The 23076-nt window shown below is 39.6% G+C and overlaps 1 protein-coding gene across 1 annotated transcript; it reads right to left on the bottom strand.

The window, feature by feature from the left end:
• Window positions 1-2160: 2160 nt before the first annotated feature.
• Window positions 2161-22548, bottom strand: LOC134660540 (peroxisomal biogenesis factor 19). Its single transcript, XM_063516318.1, has 8 exons — window positions 22409-22548; window positions 20036-20185; window positions 18883-18933; window positions 17034-17113; window positions 14461-14583; window positions 13512-13663; window positions 11102-11222; window positions 2161-2283 (listed from the first exon to the last, which is right to left on the bottom strand). The coding sequence occupies exons 1-8, from the start codon at window positions 22470-22472 to the stop codon at window positions 2185-2187; spliced, it is 840 nt and encodes a 279-aa protein (XP_063372388.1). The 5' UTR covers window positions 22473-22548; the 3' UTR covers window positions 2161-2184.
• Between the last annotated feature and the right edge of the window lie 528 nt (window positions 22549-23076).

Below are 23076 nucleotides of genomic sequence, written 5' to 3'. Positions count from 1 at the left end.
TTATAGTAAGTATACATTCAGTGAGTAGTGACCTAATGACGTATACATAACATTAAATGTATTGTATGTATATTAAAGGGGTTTTACTTAATTTACGTTACATTCTCCCGTACTTATTTACATGTTTTACAAGACTGTCTGCGAAACTCTGCGTAGGGGGCGCCACTCCCACAATAGGTCACAATCTAAGGGTCTACCGCAAACGAGAGAGTCGAAATTTTGTTATCTAACCTCTCTATTACTCTTGCATATTCGAGCGATAAAGAGGCAGATAGCTGAGTTTCGATTACGCGTTTCCCGGTAGACCCTTTGTAACAAACCGCCTTGATGTTTCAATGTCATATTTGATTGTCTCTAAAAACTTGTCAAAAACAGTTTAAGGTACAGTATGTATAAGTTACTCTATGGTTTACTAAAGGCGCTAGTGTTGCACTCTGGCGGCAAAACATAGCAGTAATACTCCATATAAAAAAGGAAATACCATTTCGTTCTGACCTTTTATAGTAATATAAATTGGTTTATGGAAACGTGTAGGCGCGTAATAGGCTGTTGAAATAATTAGAAAATTAAACACTGGCCACACAAATACTTGTCTAGTTTTAGGTTTCAATATTGCCACCAAGAGATGGCGCCTCTTTCTATGCGTTTGGTTGAGCCATAGAGAAAAAAATACATAGAGTGCTCACTCCATACATCAGTTTTAGTACCAAAAAGACTATTAGCATCTAGCATCGAGTAGCGGAACTGTCAGTACTGCTACTTGACAATAGATGTAGCACCGACCGGAAAGTATTATGCTGTTGGGATAAGACTTTCCGGTCGGTGCTACATCTATTGTCAAGTAGCAGTACTGATAGTTCCGCTACTCGATGCTAGATGTAGACACTGAAATTAATAGTCTGAACTGAGTATGGAGTGAGCACTCTTGTCTTACTATATTTCTCTATGGTTGAGCGAACAAGTATTATTGTATGTGCATTGGTCTTATATAAAATAAATAGTTTCAAGGGATTTTTCCTTGTTTATCTTCAACCAAAGCCCATAATCCAAGCGCTAATGTGAAACCGCCATTAGCTCGAACGCTATAAATGTGGAAGATGGCAGTCATAGACTAGGAATCCTCTAGACGGAGTTTAGAGCAATTATTTCATGAAACCGATGCTGCCAAAAATACTGGGGTGCGGGGGACGAGGTGAGCGAGTCCCGTGCCGTGATTGGTCCGTTCAAACACACGGACCAATCACGGCACGGGATTCTGACACTTTGACTCGAAGATGGAGTAAAACTACCGTATACAGGGTGATTCAGGAGACGTGAGCAGGATCAAGCCTACGCATACAATAGGTTATAAACAACTGTTTCGTACCAGTATTTGCGAGATTAACTTTAATTAATTTTATGTCTGTTTAAAAAAAAAGTTTTAATTTATTTACGACATTCATGGTCACCCTCTTTGTTTTATCCATAACAAGTGCCAAATTGAATGTCATCGGAGTCTAGTTACTTTTGAAAAATCGTATCTCACTCAAGTGTGACATTTTATTTTCTAAATACTCAAAGTGCTGTCATAACTGTTAAAAAGGTTTTATCTTTGTTAATTAAATGTTGTAGGGTATCCATGATTGTAGTTAATCCAATTTGTCCTTACCAAAAATTATAACAACAGAAAAATGCGTGATTGTTTTACTTAAATATTGTGGTGAACGATTCTTCTACATGTACTGATTATGTAGTCTTAGTCCTGCTCACGTCTCATGAATCACCCTGTCATAGAGAAATATAGTAAGACAAGAGTGCTCACTCCATACATCAGTTCAGACTATTAATTCCAGTGTCTACATCTGGCATCGAGTAGCGGAACTATCAGTACTGCTACTTGACAATAGATGTAGCATCGACCGGAAAGTCTTATCTCAACAGCATAAGACTTTCCGGTCGGTGCTACATCTATTGTCAAGCAGCAGTACTGATAGTTCCGGTACTCGATGCTAGATGCTAATAGTCTTTTTGGTACTAAAACTGATGTATGGAGTGAGCACTCTATGTATTTTTTTCTCTATGACCCTGTATAGTGGCAGAGGGGGTAGCGTTACTACGCTCAGTCTAGAGGATGTCTTGTCTGTGTTGGCAGTATACCGTCTCGTCATCAATCTGTCATCATGTCACCTGTCACGTGTCATGTCACTACATGACGCTGCACTGCGAGTTGTCGGGCGCTGCGAGCCCTTGCGGCGCGGCCATGTCACCAACCAGCTCGGTGGGCGGCTGACCCAAGTCTTGCATCTGGAAAATAATATACAATACACTGGATCAACCAAATCTTGTCAGTAGTAAACGGCGGCAAATTTGAAAAATCGCGGGTTAAGTTTCGTGAACGTTTTATTAGATAGCGGTGACGCCATTTTGAATAAATGACACGAGATTTGAATAAATGATTCCGTACTACGATTATTTTCCTCTTCTGATGATATTTCATCCTCCAAGTAAATTATAGATGATCAAGCAAATCTTGTCAGTAGGAAAAGGCGCGAAATTCAAATTTTCTATGGGACGTTATCCCATCGCGCTTACATTTTTCAAATTTGCCGCTTTGACCTTGGTGGATGACGGTGTGTTATGACGCCGTGGTACTTTCCACATGTCGCCACCGTAAAGACGGCCGTCTTTTGCTGCCGCTATATGACGGCCGTCATATGACGGCACCGTTTTCGGAGGAATCCAAAGCTTTAGCAACACTGTGTTCGAATAATTCCAAAATCGCGTGTCATCTGTGTGTTATCTGTGGAATGTGGATCGTGAATGACAGCCATCATCTTATTGTTTACATTCTGAATCGTTTCTATTTCAAGAGAAATTTCTGCTGTCACCATTAAATACCAAGATTATGCATGACCTCAAGCAAAGCTAAGGTGCCTACAATGTACAATCATGCTCGTTGACGGTAAACATTACTAAAATTTGAGGTTATGATAATTCACTCGAACTGACGTATGAAGGGCGGAAAAATAAACACGGTTTGGTTCGATGTACATTGCTGCTTTTCTTAGTGCAATTCTGCTCTTTGAGTGTTACATGGTGTTACCCTACTTTAATTTGCAGTACATTGCTACTGACAAGATTAGCTTGACGCACTATAGTTATTATCACATCACCTATTCGGAAAAGAGCTTTTTCACCTCAGCAGATCGAACAAGGGTACTTTGCTACTTAAAAACAGTGAGCAAAATCGCATTTTGCTCACTGAGTGACACAAAATGAGCAAAATGCGATTTTGCTCACTGTTTTAAGTAGCAAAGTACCCTTGTTGGAGCTGCTGAGGTGAAAACTTAATTGTTGATATATCTTAAGAAAACATGAGTGAATAGAGGTAAGTGATGAAGAAGGAATACATTTGTCGGGTTCTCTAATATGTTCTCACTGCTGAGGTGAAAAGTTTTGTGAACTACACGAGATCAAAGTTATTTACATCTTGTGCGCTTTTGAGTCCCTTACTACGCTCAAGATTCTAAATTAGATTCACTCGCTACGCTCGTGAATCTAGTATAGTGTTACCGTCATCCACCTTGCCAACAACCAAACCAGCATAATAAGACCTACGAGAGCCAAACCATTGAAGACCTACTACGAAAGCGCCATCTACTGCGAGGTATCGGAACTACCAGCCTATTGCGTCACTACAGCGTCGTGTAGATGGCGCCACTGAGATTTCTGTCATATTAATTGTAATAATCCAATTATACCTTTTAGTTAATTTAATATTATAAAATTAAATGTTTTGATTGTTATTAAATATTACATGATATATGGAGCTTATACGTAATTGATTGTATTAGAATCTATTTTAAAAGTATGTATATTAGCTACCAGATTCAACTCGTGGAGGGGGTTTGTGAATGTTAATAAAAGGGGTCGTAACCGGGGACGAAGCTCTCTTTTTGCTTCTGATTTTTGTACCAACAACTTGGTGAATAATAAATCAGCGTCAATCTATACTAGTTTCATTTTATAGTGCAAGTGCTACGATTACCCATCCTGAGTACGTTAATACCTCAGAAGTGGGATACCTACGTAATGTCTGGCCCATATTTCAATGGTTTGGGGCGAAAAAAGAAGAGAAAAGCCTCAAGTATTGACGCCAACACCGAAAAAACAACGAAATTTTTTTCTTCAACACCACGTGGCGGCGATGAAGACGAGTTACACACACCTAAACGACGACGAATTACGCCCACGGAAGCTGAAGTTATCCCCAAATTCAACCCAGAAGACAGAAATAGCAACGTGAAAGGATGGCTACACAAAATAGACCAGTTGGGAGATGTATACGGTTGGCAGAACAAAGATCGTCAGTTCGTTATGCAAATAAGACTTCGTGGCTCAGCGCGTGACTGGTATGACGACCTAGAAGATTACAACCTCACATGGGACGAATGGAAACATACGCTACAAACGGCATTTCCGCGCTCAACGGATTTTGTCGACCGCTTGGAAGAAATGATGTTAAGAACCAAAATCGATACCGAAACTATGACGAAATATTTTCACGACAAGGTTTCATTGCTCAAGAAATGCAACATCTATAATGAGGACGCTATTTCATGCATCATCAAAGGCCTGCCATTCGAACTGCGCGCCAACGCCAAAGCATATCAATGCGAGACACCAGAACAACTTTACTATGGGTATCTATCTTCATTAGAGAACTTTAAGAGAATCGAAGCTGCTGCTAATGCGAGAAGAACAACGTGGAGGCGAGGAAATACGACTACAACATCACACACATTACCGAAGCTCTGCTACGCATGTCGACGGCCAGGTCACGAGGCGCGCGACTGCAGGACACAACTTCACTGCGACGTGTGCCAGCGCAACGGTCACAGCGCAGCTACATGCTGGTATGCTGCCGGGAGCTCAAGACAACAAATAATCAAGGTCGGTAACGTTATGTTTATCACGTATGATATTTTCCTTGATCTTTATAAAAAGAAAGTGTTTGTGAATGGCTACGAATTAATAGGTTACATTGATACGGGAAGTAAAATTAACATACTTACCATTGAACATGCTAACAAAATGAAACTTGTTATGACACCGTCTTCAGTTCTTATGCGCGGTTTTGGTGGTGCACATTCACAATCACTTGGTACCGTACATGTTGAAGTTCACATAGATAATATCACTTTGTCAGGCTCAGCGGAAATAACTAGCTATAAAATGACAGAAATTGACTTTATTATCGGGCAGAAATTAATAAATCAAGAAAATGTTAGCCTGATCACAACAAACAACTCTGTGACACTTGTTCATACGAGTGATTTAGAAAATACCCTACAGGAAATTAAATTAACTTCCTCCGATTTTGTTACGAAGTACCCGGTTTACTTAAACGCAGATGTTGTTTTGTTGAAAAACAGTTGTAGTTTAGTAGAAGTTCGTATTGACTGTGATGAAAATGGAGGTAAACACACGTTCTTGTTGCATCCGGTGTGCTTTGAATTAGGAAGTACATCCTATTTCATACCCAGAGCTGTTTTATCGTGTCAAAATCCACTCATAAAGGTAATTAATGTGGGCGATGAATCAATTCGATGGACGAAAGGAAAATTATTAGCACGTGTCGAAATTATCAATGCAAGTGAGATGGATGAATGTAATGTTATGACAGTTGGTAACTCATCTATGTGCGATAGGATAATTGAAACTAACATAAATCCTAGCGAGTTAGATGTAGGTGATCTTAATGAGGCAGTTTTGGCAAGGCTTTTGAATTTGTTAAATGAGTTTAGTACTTCATTTGCTAAAGATACTAAGGACTTAGGCTGTACAGATCTAATTAGTATGAAAATCAAAACGACAACTGATGAGCCTGTATTCTACAAACCGTATCGGTTGTCCCATAGTGAGAGCGCCATAGTTGACCAGAAGGTACATGAGTTATTAGATGCTGGTATAATTAGGGAATCTATGTCTGACTACGCAAGTCCCGTCGTTTTAGTAAAAAAGAAGAATGGAGAATATAGGCTATGTGTAGACTACAGGGCTTTAAACTCGCGTACTGTGAAGGATAGGTACCCCTTACCCAATATAGACGATCAGTTAACTCGTTTATCCGGCAAGGCATTTTTTACGACACTAGACCTAGCACAGGGGTACATGCAGGTCCCTATAGACGAAGATTCCATACATAAGAGCTCGTTCGTGACCAGTTCAGGCCAGTGGGAGTTTTTGAAAATGCCTTTCGGACTGTGCAATGCACCTGCCGTGTTTTCTCGATTAATAAAACTAGCTCTAGGTAACGTTCACACCGAAGTAGCTCTATATCTTGATGACATCATGTTGCCTACTGTTACTATTGAGGAGGGCTTAGATCTCTTAAGACGCGTGTTACAATCTCTTAAAGATGCGAATTTAAAGCTGAACTTACGAAAGTGCTCATTCTTAAAACCAACTGCTACCTATTTGGGACACGAAATTACTCAAGGGACTATACAACCTGGAAAGGCTAAAATAGAGTGTGTTAGCAATTATAAACGACCTAGTAACGTTCATGAAATCCGCCAGTTTATCGGACTAACGTCATATTTTAGGAAGTTTGTGCGGGGTTTTGCCGAAATCGCTAGACCGCTTACAGAACTAACTCAAAAGGGTGTTGATTGGCACTGGGGCCAAGAACAAGAACATGCGTTTCTAACGTTAAAACAGAAGCTTGTAGAAAGACCCGTATTAGGTATATATGATAGGAACGCCGAAACTGAATTGCATACCGACGCGAGTAGCTTGGGCCTTAGTGGCATATTACTTCAGTACCAGCCTGACCGTAGTCTCAAACCGATAGCATATTTTAGTAGAGTCACAAGTAAGGAAGAGCGGTTTTACCACAGTTACGAACTCGAGACTTTAGCAGTTGTAGAGTCCCTAAAACGATTTAGAGTTTACTTGACTGGGATCCCTGTAAAAGTAATCACTGACTGCGCGGCTTTACGAACCACCCTTGTCAAAAAAGATTTAATTCCACGCATCGCCAGGTGGTGGCTTGCTATCCAAGATTTCGACCTAAAAATAGAATATCGCCCTGGTAACCGAATGCGTCACGCCGATGCCTTAAGCAGGAACCCTGTCATTAGCGAGGTACATATAGTAGAGGAATCCGACTGGTTGCTTACTCTCCAGATGCAAGATGACGCGATACAAAACATTATTACTCAACTTTCTCAAGGTACGAATAATGCAGACATAGTTTCTAATTACGTGCTAAAAGAAGGGATTTTATATAGGAAAACTTTGTCAGGAGAACGTTTTGTCATTCCAAAGTTAGCAAAGTACGGTTTATTACAAAAATATCACGACCAAATAGGTCATCCAGGCTTTGAGAAATGCGAGAAAACTATTAAGGCCCAGTTTTGGTTCCAAGGAATGACTCGTTTCATACGTAAATATATAAACTCGTGTTTACGTTGTGCCTACGGTAAGGGTAACTTTGGTAGAGTCGAAGGTGAACTACACCCCATAGATAAGGCAGCTGTTCCGATGCACACATTGCATATAGACCATCTCGGTCCTTTCGTAAAGACCCGCCTCGGAAATACATATCTACTTGTAGTAATTGATGCTTTTACTAAATATGTATTTGCGAAGCCTGCGAAAAATGCCAGCTCAATGGAGACTATTAAACTTTTTAAGGACGTAATTTACCAATTTGGAAATCCTTGTAAAGTAATAAGTGATAGAGGAAAAGCCTTCACGAGCCGGTATTTCAAACAGTTTGCAGAAGAGTGTCAGTTTAAACACGTCTTGAATGCCATAGCCAGTCCCCGTTCTAACGGACAGGTGGAGAGGGTAAACCGCACTCTTCTGAACGGTCTTAACACCATGGCTGATAGTGAATGTACTTGGGATACTAAAGTAGCCGATGTAGTCTGGGGAATTAACAACACGCCCAATTCAACAACGGGCTTCACCCCATTTAGTCTTATGTTTGGTCATAGCAACACACGCTACCCAGCATACCCCTCTGATACTCCTACAGACGTAACTAATCAGCAGATACAACTTGATTCTCGTAGAAAGACGGCAAAGTTACGAATTGACCGAAACATGACCGTCATGAAAAGTAGGTTCGACAAAAAACGAAAACCCTATAGGAAGTACTCACGAGGTCAATTAGTTCTGTGGAAAGGTGGATCTGCGAGGGATACTCAGGCGAAGGTTACAAGAAAGCTTGACGGGTTATATACAGGGCCTTACAGAGTAATTAAATGTGACCATAGTATAGACCGTTATACAATTTCTAGCGTGAAAGGCATGAAAGGTTATAAAAGGTTCTGTGCCGTAGTACGAGCAGATGTTCTTAGGCCTTATAAAACAACCTTATCAGATGATGATAGCTCTGGTAGTGACCACGACATAGACAGGGATGATCTTATCGACCTTTTAGAGAGTTAATAAAATATTTGATTTGTCCAATCATATAATATTTGATTTGTCCAATTATAGTGTGTTTGCGCCCATAATAAAGTTAATCATCTTAGCATAAAAGGTAAACAATCAATAATAAAATCTTACGATTAGATCATTCATTTAATTATAAATATATTTAAAGTGTGCGTAATAATAATCTTATCTGTAAATATATTTCTTGAAGTATGTATTTCAATGAATAAAACAAAATTACATGATGTAACATACCTACGATTAAAAAGAAATAATAATTAAATCGGCGTAGGTACATTTTATTTTATATCAACTCTATAGACATCCTGTATACTTATTTACCGTCTTAATGCATTCATAATTTACAAGCGTAAACTGAGAGGGTACTTCTGCTATACAACATAAACAAATGATAAATCTATCTCACAAATACATTGACAACATTATTTTATTGTGACAAAAGGGTAGATATTATAAGCACGTGACAAGACAGTTCATAAAAATAAGGTAAGATACAATTAATGGCAGGATAGAAGCATACAAGTAACGGTCGTAATAAATCCGCTGTGTGGAAATTAAACGCAGTACCTATTTCCTCTAATCTGTGTGATACTTTGTTTACTATACCGAGAGGTACTGTGTGATAGCTAATTACTGTGTGATGCAATAAGGACTATGTGTCTAATACTAACTGTGTAGTAAAAACTGTGTGATATATCTGTGTGAAGCTCCTGTAAGTACCTATGGCACAACCTGTGTGTTTAATAGACGCTATTAGCATGCATATGGTACTAAATAAGGATTCAATAAACACATCGAATGCCTACTGTGTGATACTTAACTGTGTGACATGTCTCCAAAGCCCTGAAATGCGTTATTTTTTTAAACTTTTCCCCCTAATCTGTGTGTTAAACGCAATACCTAGTAGTTGTTTGAATTGGAGTCTAAGAAAAATATGTAAGATATCTGTGTACCAAGTAGATAGTGTAAATTAAAATAAAACTTGCTCATCATCATACAATTTAATGTACGTTTATCATCTGTGTGAAGCTGTCAATATAGGTATCTAACATCAGGTGATATAATATAACAATATACTTGGCTGGTTCTTTATATATTCCAGGTTCCTGAATCGACCGGCGGTCCAACCACATCTACCAACAACTCGAGGGCTCCACCAGCAGGCCGTGGTGGACCACGGCCATGGCAGGACGGCCGAGTGTTACCGTCATCCACCTTGCCAACAACCAAACCAGCATAATAAGACCTACGAGAGCCAAACCATTGAAGACCTACTACGAAAGCGCCATCTACTGCGAGGTATCGGAACTACCAGCCTATTGCGTCACTACAGCGTCGTGTAGATGGCGCCACTGAGATTTCTGTCATATTAATTGTAATAATCCAATTATACCTTTTAGTTAATTTAATATTATAAAATTAAATGTTTTGATTGTTATTAAATATTACATGATATATGGAGCTTATACGTAATTGATTGTATTAGAATCTATTTTAAAAGTATGTATATTAGCTACCAGATTCAACTCGTGGAGGGGGTTTGTGAATGTTAATAAAAGGGGTCGTAACCGGGGACGAAGCTCTCTTTTTGCTTCTGATTTTTGTACCAACAACTTGGTGAATAATAAATCAGCGTCAATCTATACTAGTTTCATTTTATAGTGCAAGTGCTACGATTACCCATCCTGAGTACGTTAATAATAGAATCTTTCGCTTGCACGGAACTCAAAATAAGCACTCGAAGAAATATCAAACTTTGATCTCTTGTTATACAAATAACTATTTCTTCCCAGCTAGGAGGGATCAAAGTAGCACTTTTCTGTTCTAGCACACTATTTTTTAATTTTTTGGACTTTATTTTTTTGCTTAAATAATCTGTTTAAGCATCAGATTGTGTCAACACTAAAATTTTTTTATTTTCCTCATAGTTGATGTGAAAAGCAGTATGTGTCACACGGTATCAAAATTATTTCGTCTTGGACGTTAACACTTGAATCCCTCATTACGCTCAGGATTCAATGTACGCCCTTGACGGAAATATATTATTTTGATCCCTTGTAACACTAACTACTATTACATATCTTTGTTGCCGGTCCCATATTGGGATACCCTCCCCCAATTGAGGGGGGATTTAGTTCAGAGGTGTAGGGTTGGAGCCGGTGTAGCTTTATTTGACGTTCATAAGCGCATTGTAATATGCCTACTTGAATAAACTATTTTTTATCTTTATCTATTTACGATACAAGTGCTAGTGCACTTCGGAAATAGAACCCGGGTCTGGGTTCCACTAACCCGGGTTAGTACCCGGGTTAGTGGAATGGTGCAAGTGACCCTTAGGTGGTCACAGGGTTTTTAGTAAGTAAGTAAGTAATATTTATTTGTGAAACACAGGTTATATACAGATGACAGTGAGTTGATACAGTACTCTGTGATCTACCATATAGGTGTACAAATATTTAGTCTTCTTATATCTAACTTATTATTTAGATAGCTTAGAACTTGTTACATATTTACATCATAGCAAATTAATTGAAACATTCGGTTACATTGTAATTATGTCAAATAAAATAAATTAATAGAAAGGACAATTTTGGTCACGGGCGAAGTTTTTGTCAGATAAAAATTGATTGATTGATTGGTTGATGGTTACCTTCTGCATAAGTTCTAGCACCACTTCGAACCGCCTCCTCTTGACATCATCAGGGTCCGTTTCCTGCTCCGGTTCCAGTTCAGCGCAGACCTGCTGCATCAGCTCCTGTTGCCGGCAGTATCTGGCAAGAAAACAGTTTGTTTTAACCTCTCAGTTCCCAGTGGCTCCAATATGAGTCGGAATTGTATGGATTTGAGAGGTCCTGGGAAACGAGAGGTTAAACGGGTAAATTTGGTACCGGCATTTTTGCCATGGCCATAGAGAAATATAGTATGACAAGAGTGCTTACTCCATACATCAGTTCAGACTATTAATTTCAGTGTCTACATCAGGGATGTTGCGAACATCCGCATCCGCATCCGCAACCGCGGAACATCCGCATGATTTTCAACATCCGCATCCGCATCCGCATCCGCATAAAATAGATGCGGATTTAATGCTGATGCGGATGTGGAACAGGTCGGTACAGGAACGTCTTAGCATTCGCGTAAGTGCTACACTGCTAGGTAATTTAGTCATTAACCAAAAAAACCTATTAAAAATGAGCAGTCAAGCGTGAGTGGGACTTAATGTACGGAACCCTTGGAACGCGAGTCCGACTCGCACTTGGCCGACTTTTTGAAATAAAAATTACTAAAATGTAATATTTGACGTTTTTTATGATACTATCTTGACATCCGCATCCGCATCCGCGGATGTGAGCCTTTAAAAATCCGCATCCGCGGATGTCAAAAAATCGGCATCCGCAACATCCCTGGTCTACATCTAGCATCGAGTAGCGGAACTATCAGTACTGCTACTTGACAATAGATGTAGCAGTACTGATAGTTCCGCTACTCGATGCTAGTTGCTAATAGTCTTTTTGGTACTAAAACTGATGTATGGAGTGAGCACTATGTATTTTTTTCTCTATGGCCATGGCTCATGGGAGCCTGGGGTCCGCTTGGCAACTAATCCCAGTAATTGGTGTAGGCACGTTTTTACGAAAGTGACTGCCATCTGACCTTCCAACCCAGAGGGTAAACTAGGCCTTATTGGGATTAGACCGGTTTCCTCGCGATGTTTTCCTTCACCGAACCAGGCGGGGTACTTGTCTACCAACTCCTTCAAGGAATAGAGGACCTCCTTAGAGGAGGAACATGTTATTCCTGAAATATAACAATTAATCCAAAATGCCCACCTGTCGTAGTCATCCTGGGGCACTTTCCCTTTGTTCTCCTCGAGCCAGGCGGGGTACTTGTCTACCAACTCCTTCAAGGAGTAGAGGACCTCCTTAGAGGAGGAACATGTTATTCCTGAAATATAACAATTAATCCAAAATGCCCACCTGTCGTAGTCATCCTGGGGCACTTTCCCTTTGTTCTCCTCGAGCCAGGCGGGGTACTTGTCTACCAACTCCTTCAAGGAGTAGAGGACCTCCTTAGAGGAGGAACATGTTATTCCTGAAATATAACAATTAATCCAAAATGCCCACCTGTCGTAGTCATCCTGGGGCACTTTCCCTTTGTTCTCCTCGAGCCAGGCGGGGTACTTGTCTACCAACTCCTTCAAGGAGTAGAGGACCTCCTTAGAGGAGGAACATCTTATTCCAGAAATATAATTAATATGCTCACCTATCATAGTCATCCTGGGGCACTTTCCCTTTGTTCTCCTCGAGCCAGGCGGGGTACTTGTCTACCAACTCCTTCAAGGAGTAGAGGACCTCCTTAGAGGAGGAACATGTTATTCCTGAAATAATGCTCACCTGTCGTAGTCATCCTGGGGCACTTTCCCTTTGTTCTCCTCGAGCCAGGCGGGGTACTTGTCTACCAACTCCTTCAAGGAGTAGAGTACCTCCTTAGAGGAGGTACATGTTATTCCTGAAATAATGCCCACCTGTCGTAGTCATCCTGGGGCACTTTCCCTTTGTTCTCCTCGAGCCAGGCGGGGTACTTGTCTACCAACTCCTTTAAGGAGGGGTAGAGGACCTCCTTAGAGGAGGAACATGTTATTCCTGAAATAATGCTCACCTGTCGTAGTCATCCTGGGGCACTTTCCCTTTGTTCTCCTCGAGCCAGGCGGGGTACTTGTCTACCAACTCCTTCAAGGAGGACCTCCTTAGAGGAGGAACATGTTATTCCTGAAATACAATTAATCTAAAATGCCCACCTGTCGTAGTCATCCTGGGGCACTTTCCCTTTGTTCTCCTCGAGCCAGGCGGGGTACTTGTCTACCAACTCCTTCAAGGAGTAGAGGACCTCCTTAGAGGAGGAACATGTTATTCCTGAAATAATGCTCACCTGTCGTAGTCATCCTGGGGCACTTTCCCTTTGTTCTCCTCGAGCCAGGCGGGGTACTTGTCTACCAACTCCTTCAAGGAGTAGAGGACCTCCTTAGAGGAGGAACATGTTATTCCTGAAATAATGCTCACCTGTCGTAGTCATCCTGGGGCACTTTCCCTTTGTTCTCCTCGAGCCAGGCGGGGTACTTGTCTACCAACTCCTTTAAGGAGGGGTAGAGGACCTCCTTAGAGAGGAGCGACTGCATCATCCCTTGCATGAAGGGGAGGAACATGTTGCCATCCTGAAATATAATAAATAAATTAATATTACATTGCATTATGGAAGGTAAATGTGACTAATTGGGTTAATCAACTTTTTCTTGTCACATGCTATGGTTACGGTCTCCTGAGTCACTCTTAAAATTCTAGGTTTTTCTTATTTAAATGAACCAAACTAGCATTTTATAGTAGTTATAAGACCGTTCCATAATGGGGCATCTACTGAGCATGTTAGTAGAACATGGTACAGCAGTTCTTCTAACAATCTATTCTACTATTGTCTCCTCGCTGATGGGACAGAATAACAACAAAAAATTGTTTATTGACCCAATTACGTCCACGAGCGTAAATTTCTTTGATAAAAATAAAATCTGCCATTGCTGAATCTAAAAGCAATCGCTGCTTTGTCGATGAAATTGTCAAATTTGTTTGTTGTTGGAGAAAAACGTAGTAGACGGAATAGTCCCTATGACGGAATTAGCCACATATTATTGACACTTACCATAGAGAAATATAGTAAGACAAAAGTGCTCACTCCATACATCAGTTTTGGTACCAAAAAGATTATTAATTTCAATGTCTACATCTAGCATCGAGTAGCGGAACTATCAGTACTGCTACTTGACAATAGATGTAGCAGTACTGATAGTTCCGCTACTCGATGCTAGATGTAGACACTGAAATTAATAGTCTTTTTGGTACCAAAACTGATGTACGGAGTGAGCAATCTATGTATTTTTTTCTCTATGCCCTAACTATGACATTGCCACACATGTCATTGGCAACACCTTGGCATTAGCATGGTGCGACTAGGACTCGCCTGGTTTTCTCCAAGGTTGAAGTTGCCGAACATGTTGGCGAGGTCCTGGTCGCTGAATGGCGTTTGTAGACCTTCGGAGTTGGAGCTCAGGTTCTGTAGGGTCTGCGATATGGCTGCTGACACCTGTCAAATAAATAAATAAATAATGGGACAAACTTAAATACTTAAATATATAGAAAACATCTATAACGGATCTATGATCAACACAACAATACCCAGGATTTAAACTCGGGACCTTCTGCTTTATAGGCAGGGTCACTACCGACTACGCCGTAAAGTACATCTATATTTAGGGTTCCGTACCTAAAGGGTAAAAACGGACTACTAAGACTCCACTGCCCGTCTGTCACCAGCCTGTATCTCATGAACCGTGATAGCTAGACAGTTGAAATTTTCACAGATGATGTATATCTGTTGTCGCTATAACAACAAATACTAAAAATAGAAGAACACAAGACAAAAGAATCTCAGTGGATATTTTTTGTGTTGTAATGATGCGCTCCCGTTGTCCAAGGGACAATAGTGGTACAGTTTGTTAGAAGAAAATGTTGTACCAGTTATAGTTCGTTTTTTTAGGGTTCCGTACCCAAAGGGTAAAGAACGGGACCCTATAACTAAGACTTCGCTGTCCGTCCGTCCGTCCGTCCGTCCGTCCGTCTGTCTGTCACCAGGCTGTATCTCATGAACCGCGATAGCTAAACAGTTGAAATTTTCACAAATGATGTATCTCTGTTGCCGCTATAACAACAAATACTAAAAATAAAATAAAATAAATATTTAAGGGGGGCTCCCATACAACAAACACGATTTTGTTAGCTCTATTTTTTGTTGATGGTGCGGAACCCTCCGTGCGCGAGTCCGACTCGCACTTGGCCGGTTTTTTTAGCATTAGAAAGAACTTGCAAGAAGGTAAGCGATCTTGACATGTCTTTTAATTGAAAAACGCTTATTAAAAATCAAAAACTATTACTTATGAAAGCAGAAGAATATAAATGATCGTATTACATTCATAATTGTTACATATTTGCCGTAACTTATTTTTAAAGTGTGTTTTCCAATTAAAAGACACATCAACATTTACCTTATTTCTAATGCTAAAAAAACGAACTATAGTTCTATTAACATGCTTGGGCCATTATAGAAGTGACCACAGTAGTAAACTAAGTTTGTCCTACTTCAGACACACCTAAAATTTTCCTCCTATGCCAGATTTAGACGGCCGTTTTTTCAGGCTTTAGGTTAGTTTTCGTTCATGTCGTCTCGGATATGGGTGAATATGGTATAATGCCCTGAACACAAATATATGAGATGACAAGCGCGAAAGTGGTGGGGGTAGGTGCTGTGACGTCATAAAGTCGGCAGTACAAACTTTTTTTTTATTTTCGTTTAAACATACCACGTGGGGTATCAAATGAAAGGGCTTTGTGAGTAGATCGCAAATATATAACATACTGTAACATTTTCAATACTTGGTCTAACAAATTATTAGAAAACGTTCAAAAAATTCACAATCCACAGTTGAATTCTATTACCTTACCTTAAACTGCAACTTTTATTATAACAAGTTTAAGGTAACAGAAAATTATACTTTTTCAACTTGATGTACTTTTCTTATTTTTTTATATATTTGGTTAATTATTTTTTAACATTACATAGAGGATATTCACAGTCACTTGGTATGTATTTTGGACTAATCCATTCAGCCATTTTCAATTTAGAGCAGTTAGAATACAACTGTGGATTGTGAATTTTTTGAACGTTTTCTAATAATTTGTTAGACCAAGTATTGAAAATGTTACAGTATCTTATATATTTGTGATCTACTCACAAAGCCCTTTCATTTGGTACCCCACATGGTATGTTTAAACGAGAATAAAAAAAAAGTTTGTACTGCCGACTTTATGACGTCACAGCACCTACCCCCACCACTTTCGCGCTTGTCATCTCATATATTTGTGTTCAGGGCATTACACTGAATGCATCGATACCATATTCACCCATATCCGAAACGACATGAGCGAAAATCGATTTCTAGAAGACTTTTCTTTCGCTGGCCGGGCCACTAATTGGGGGGAAATTAAGAGGCAACAGGAGTGGTCATTTCTCCATACAAACGTACTCGACTGTTTCCTCCGTGGGTTTTGAAGCTAGAGCAATGATTTTTTCAACACAGATTAATATCGTCAATATCTGTGTCGGACCGTTTTGCTTTTTTTGATATTTTTGTTTTTTAAGGCGCTAGAGCCCTTCAAAAATGGCCAAAATGGCCTAATTGACTATGATAAATGAGAGGCGTGGTATTCAAAACTGACATCAATTAGCCAAAAAAAGCAAAACGGTCGGACACAGATAATTTCATAATTATTTAGATTTCCAAATTTGGTTACGATTGCTTAAGTTTTGGAGGAGGAAACAGTCGAGTACGAAACCTCGATTTTTGAGATTTTTACGCAGGATTTTTCGCCTTGTCCTTATCGCACTAGTTTTAGGAGCCACTTCCGTTAGCGAGACGGGTATATTTACCTAAAATATTTAAATCTCAGCTCCTGTTTCGTCTTAAATCCAAAGCGTACCTCGTCTATTTTGGCGGGGTCCGCCGCGGGGGCTTCGCAGCCGTCCGCCGCGCCCGGCTTCAGCACCGCGGCCGCGGCCTCTGCACGACACCATAGAGAAATATAGTAAGACAAGAGTGCTCACTCCATACATCAGTTCAGACTATTAATTCCAGTGTCTACATCTGGCATCGAGTAGCGGAACTATCAGTACTGCTACTTGACACTAGATGTAGCATCGACCGGAAAGTCTTATCTCAACAGCATAAGACTTTCCGGTCGGTGCTACATCTATTGTCAAGTAGCAGTACTGATAGTTCCGCTACTGGATGCTAGATGCTAATAGTCTTTTTGGTACTAAAACTGATGTATGGAGTGAGCACTCTATGTATTTTTTTCTCTATGACGACACATACACCCATCGATAAAGGGGCCCACTGATTAACCCTTGAATGCACGATTTTTTCTTTTTGCCCGAAATTAATATATGTATCACGTAATTGTTTGCAGTTTCTAGGAAAAATTGTAAAAAAAATCGATTTTCACTGCGAAATCAGTGTTAAAAGTTGCATAGGCTAAATAATATTTTTGGAAATATATAGGAATTAGTAAAGGGTATAAGAAAAATCTTAACTGCCATCAGAAAGGTACACTATTTATGATGTTCCTATGATAAAGTTTGTAAATATAAAATAATTACCAACCCCGAAAAATCTGCCCAAAATCACATACTAAAAATCATCAACTTCCAGCTTTTTCCAAGTTTTCCGACATTTCGTCTATAAACAAATGTAATTTTTATAAATTAAAATACTGCGTAAATTTATGTAATAATTCGTAAAATTTATTAGTTTTACTATCGAAATAATATACAGGAACAAAAATAATTTGTTTAACCGTTAATCTGTGAGCTGTCTAATGCTTTGTAGAAATTTGGCAACACTATGCATTTAAGGGTTAACAGTCCGCCGGACGGTATTGGCCTGTCAGTTGTTCCATAGAAAAAAAAAACACAGATTGCTCACTCTATACATCAGTTTTAGTACCAAAAAGACTATTAGCATCTAGCATCGAGTAGCGGAACTGTCAGTACTGCTACTTGACAATAGATGTAGCACCGACCGAAAAGTTTTATGTTGTTGAGCATAAGACTTTCCGGTCGGTGCTACATCTATTGTCAAGTAGCAGTACTGATAGTTCCGCTACGCGATGCTAGATGTAGACACTGAAATTAATAGTCTAACTGATGTATGGAGTGAGCACTCTTGTCTTACTATATTTCTCTATGGTTGTTTGGAACTGTCTAATTGTTCTAACTGACAGGCCGATACCGTCTGGTCCGGTGGACTGTTAATCAGTCCCTTAAAATGGGCCATTACTAGGGTTTGCAATCCGGATCCGAAATGTATGAAATTATCCGGATCTGGATCCGGATCCGCGGATATTCCCATACATTACGGATCCGTCGTGCAAACCCTAGCCATTACATCATTATTATATTATCATTATCCTATATTTAAATTATTTTGAACCTTGTCTTATAGTAAACTAGCGACCCGCCCCGGCTTCGCACGGGTTAACAAATTATACATAAACCTTCCTCTTGAATCACTCTATCTATTAAAAAAAAACGCATCAAAATCCGTTGCGTACTTTTAAAGATCTAAGCATAAGCATACATACACAGACAGACAGTCAGCGACGCGACTTTGTTTTATACTATGTAGTGATTGGGATGAAATTGGTTTGAGAAAGCAATATATATAACAAAACAAATGCTACTGTATTGGGTTTATAAAAGGTTCAAATTAGATTGAAACAGAGTGTGCATTGTAATGCACATTGGGCCTTATGAGGATAAATCACTCACCAGCCATTTTCGAGAATGTCTGTGCTATCTGCTCCTGGCTGATTTCTGGCTCTGGAACACAAAATATTTATAACATAAGTTTTATATTTTTTATTAAAGATAAAGATAAAAGATAGTTTATTCAAGTAGGCATAATTACAATGCGCTTATGAACGTCAAATAAAGCTAGGTAGACCGGCTCCAACCCTACACCTCTGCCCCGAGAAGATTTAAATCCCCCCTCAATTGGAGGAGGGTATCCCATTATGGGACCGGCAACAAACTCGGCGGGACACATCTTTTCAAAAATAATTACATCTTATAATTAACATGCATTACGAGAAAATAAGGAAAAAAAATACAATTTAAACCACTATAGAATTCATGCAATTATACACATAAGGTACTTATACTATATTTATAATACAAACAATTCGTTATTACACAACCACAATAGTTATTTGTACAACAAGAGATCAAAGTTTGATATTTCTTCGAGTGCTTATTTTGAGTCCCGTGCAAGCGAAAGATTCTATACTAATTTAGAATCTTGAGCGTAGTAAGGGACTCAAAAGTGCACTAGATGTAAATAACTTTGATCTCGTGTAGTTCACAAAACTTTTCACCTCAGCAGTGAGAACATATTAGGGAACCCGAAAAATGTATTCCTTCTTCATCACTTACCTATTCACTCATGTTTTCTTAAGATATACCAACAATTAAGTTTTCATCTCAGCAGGTCAAACAAGGGTACTTTGCTACTTAAAAACAGTGAGCAAAATGCGATTTTGCTCACTGTTTTTAAGTAGCAAAGTACCCTTGTTCGAGCTGCTGAGGTGAAAAATACATTAAAACAAATGCGAGTCAGACCCGCGCACGAAGGGTTCCGTACCATTACGCAAAAAACTGCAAAAAAATCACGTTTGTTGTATGGAAACCCACTTAAATATTTATTATATTATGTTTTTAGTATTTGTTGTTATAGCGGTAACAGAAATACATCATCTGTGAAAATTTCAACAGCCTAGCTATCACGGTTCATGAGATACAGCCTGGTGAGTGGTGACAGACATCAGACAGACAAGCGGACAGCGGAGTCTTAGTAATAGGGTCCTGTTTTTACCCTTTAGGTACGGAACCCTAAAACATATAACTAGACGGTATAAATTCTTACGTTCACCCGGCACACCACTGAAGCTTCCCAGTAAAGCGGCCATGTTGCTTTCAAACTGCGCCGCTGCCTCCTTAACAAACTCCTCGCTCCACACCGGTTCCTGTACCTCTCCAGCTGCGGCTGGCTTCTTCGTCATGTCTTGGAGAGCGCCTGGAACAAATCATTGTTAATCAAGTGAATTCGATTAAATAACAATATGTACCGTACTACAAGTATTCACCTGCGCCAGTTCTCGAGAATGGTCGTGCCACACTCTATTGAATAGAATAGAATATAATAGAAAAACGTTTATTGCAAAAACCATCTACATACAGCACCACACATATAAATTTAAGAAAGAAGATCTTATACACTAAACAGTTAAAACTATTAGTAGCTTAAACTAACATGCAATAATAATCGTAGTATTGATGCTGCTATAGAGGCTACAAATGGACACCACTCAGTATATGCTCTAACATAATATATATGCTATAGCGCTGGTCTTCCGTGGAGCCCAGGGCAAGAAGATAGCTCATATTGGGATCGATCTATCATCACTGACAGGACTATTGTAGCCAATAAGCCTGACATTGTGATAATAGATCGAGCGCAGCGCCGGGCCGTGCTCGTTGACATCACCATCCCCCATGATGAAAATCTCGTGAAAGCCGAGAAGGCCAAGTCCAGTAAGTACCTAGACTTGGCTCACGAGATAACCGCCATGTGGGATGTTGACTCGACGATCATTGTTCCTATAGTCGTGTCAGCGAACGGTCTCATAGCGAAGATTCTCGACCAACACCTAGAGAGACTCTCGCTGAGTGGTTGGATCAAGGGTCAGATGCAGAAGGCGGTGATTTTGGACACGGCGCGTATAGTGCGTCGGTTCCTCACTCTGCGGCCCTGACCACCGGCAGCTTGGGCCCTGCCCCGCTGCTGGCGACATTCTAGGTAAGGTTTTTTATAATGTGTGTATTTTTATATGGTTTTGTAATGTTTTGTAAGTGTTTTTGTATTGTACTTTTATACTCACATTGTAAAATCCTAACCTAAGACCCAAATGAAATAAAGAAGTAATAACAATATGATGGATCTCTAGTTTTGAATTAAATAAATAATTGAATTGAATTAATTGAATTGAAATAGCCTAAAGGTAAAGACTATCATATGTTTCTAGCTGTAGTAATTATGAGTCAGGGGGGGAGGGGGGAGTATACAATTTGTTTTTTTTAGGAGAACTGTTATGCTCACATGGTCACAATCCTTGGGTACAAGTTATTATTTTTTTTTTAATTTAACAAGCGGAAACGTCTGCGATCGATGCTATTAAGCTTAGAATAAATTTAAAAGTGGAAAAATCACTGTCTTGGGTGAGACTTGAACTCACGGCCTCTGGATCGATACTCCAGCGCTCTGCCATCTGAGCCACCAAGACCACATCCATAGCCAGCATAGCATTCAAGAAGTGTAACGCTCTTACGGCAGATGGCGCTCGGGTCCCCTTGGCCCATATGGTGGAAGGATTAGATAATTTTATTTCTCTTGCAAACTACAATATGTCCCACAGTTCGGTGTGCATTTTGGCATAGGCCTCCTCGAACCTTCTCCACTGTACTCTGTCCTCTGCAACTCTGGACCAGTAAGGCCCCAGGGTTAAGCGGATTTAATCTACCCATCTTGTATTTGGATGTTTTTGTTTTCTGCTTCCGTCTCTTGGGTACATATTATTATAGTTAGTACTTGTATGGGTCGGCCACTTGTCTGGGACGCTACCTGCGTAGATACCCTGGCGCCGTCCCATATTCCAGGCACTAAAGTTGGTGCTGGTGCGGCCGCATCCTCAGCCGAAAGCCTCAAACGTCGCAAATATGCGACACTAGGTAGTAGCTACATATTTGCGGCGTTTGGGGTGGACCCCTGGAGCCGTGGGGACCTAGCGCGCATAGCCTCTATGAGGAGCTGATAAAACGCCTTATAGAGGCTTCTGGTGACCAGAGGGCTGGCCAATATTTTGCCCAGCGGATCAGCATTACCATCCAGCGGGCAATGCGGCCAGCCTTCTGGGCACCCGACTGAGTGACTTACAGGCCAAATTTTTTATTTATTTAAATGTTTTTATGTTTTCTAAATAAGTTCTATTGTCATTAAGTACTAATCACAATGACTACTTAATTTAAAGTAAAACAACCTAAGCAAGGACATAGCGAATTACTTCTCAATGACGAAATTTCGTCATTCTTCGTTTTGCACGTTCTCGTATTGACAAAGTTCATTAAATGTACGTAATGCTAGCTAATGTATGCAAATATTTAAGGTACAATGCAAACGGAAATAAAAAATAAAGGTTATACTTGTTAGGTAATGAATCGCAAGATTATTTTAAGAACTTACTGTCGAGTAAATCGTCCAGTTCGGGATCGACTTCCTTTTTAGTCGCATCTTTGTTGTCGGACATAATAATTTAGTAATTAAACTATTTAAAATAAATTTTATGAAATAAATTTCACAAGACAGTCTAGTTTTTTGACGTTTAAAAATTTTACGGTCAGTGAGTGAGCCTCATACATAATAACCTTTGAGATTAATACAGTAATGCCAACGCGAGAAACTAGAAATTGAAATATTAATTCGCCAGATGTTCTTTATATTTACTATTTAATTTAAGTTAAGTACAATAGGATACATATTTTACTGAATGAACATTGTTTACAAAGAATTTTTTATTATAATCTATTTTATTTAAAAAATGTTGTTATGTTGGTTACTCTGCTTTAGTAATATAAAGAAAAGAAACGTGCCGTTTGTGTCTTATCTATGGAGATAAGACACAAACGCAGCATTTATCCCGTATCATGTTGGTATCATGTGACTAAAATAGAGCTAAAATATAAAGGCGGCAAAAGGACTGTCTCATTTGTCTTACACTAGGTACCCAAAAGAAAAGATGAGTATAGTCTGTTCGGAAAGAGAAGAGTCGTGGAACGTATTGGGCCCCATACATTCCACGACTCTTCTCTTTCCGCACAGACTCTATAGTTGTTTTTGTCCTTATTTCCTGA

The sequence above is a fragment of the Cydia amplana genome, chromosome 27 (genome assembly GCF_948474715.1).
Source record: "Cydia amplana chromosome 27, ilCydAmpl1.1, whole genome shotgun sequence".
NCBI classification, from domain to species: domain Eukaryota; kingdom Metazoa; phylum Arthropoda; class Insecta; order Lepidoptera; family Tortricidae; genus Cydia; species Cydia amplana.
The sequence above is the reverse complement of the archived record's forward strand: the minus strand, read 5'-3'. Positions and strand labels throughout refer to the sequence as shown.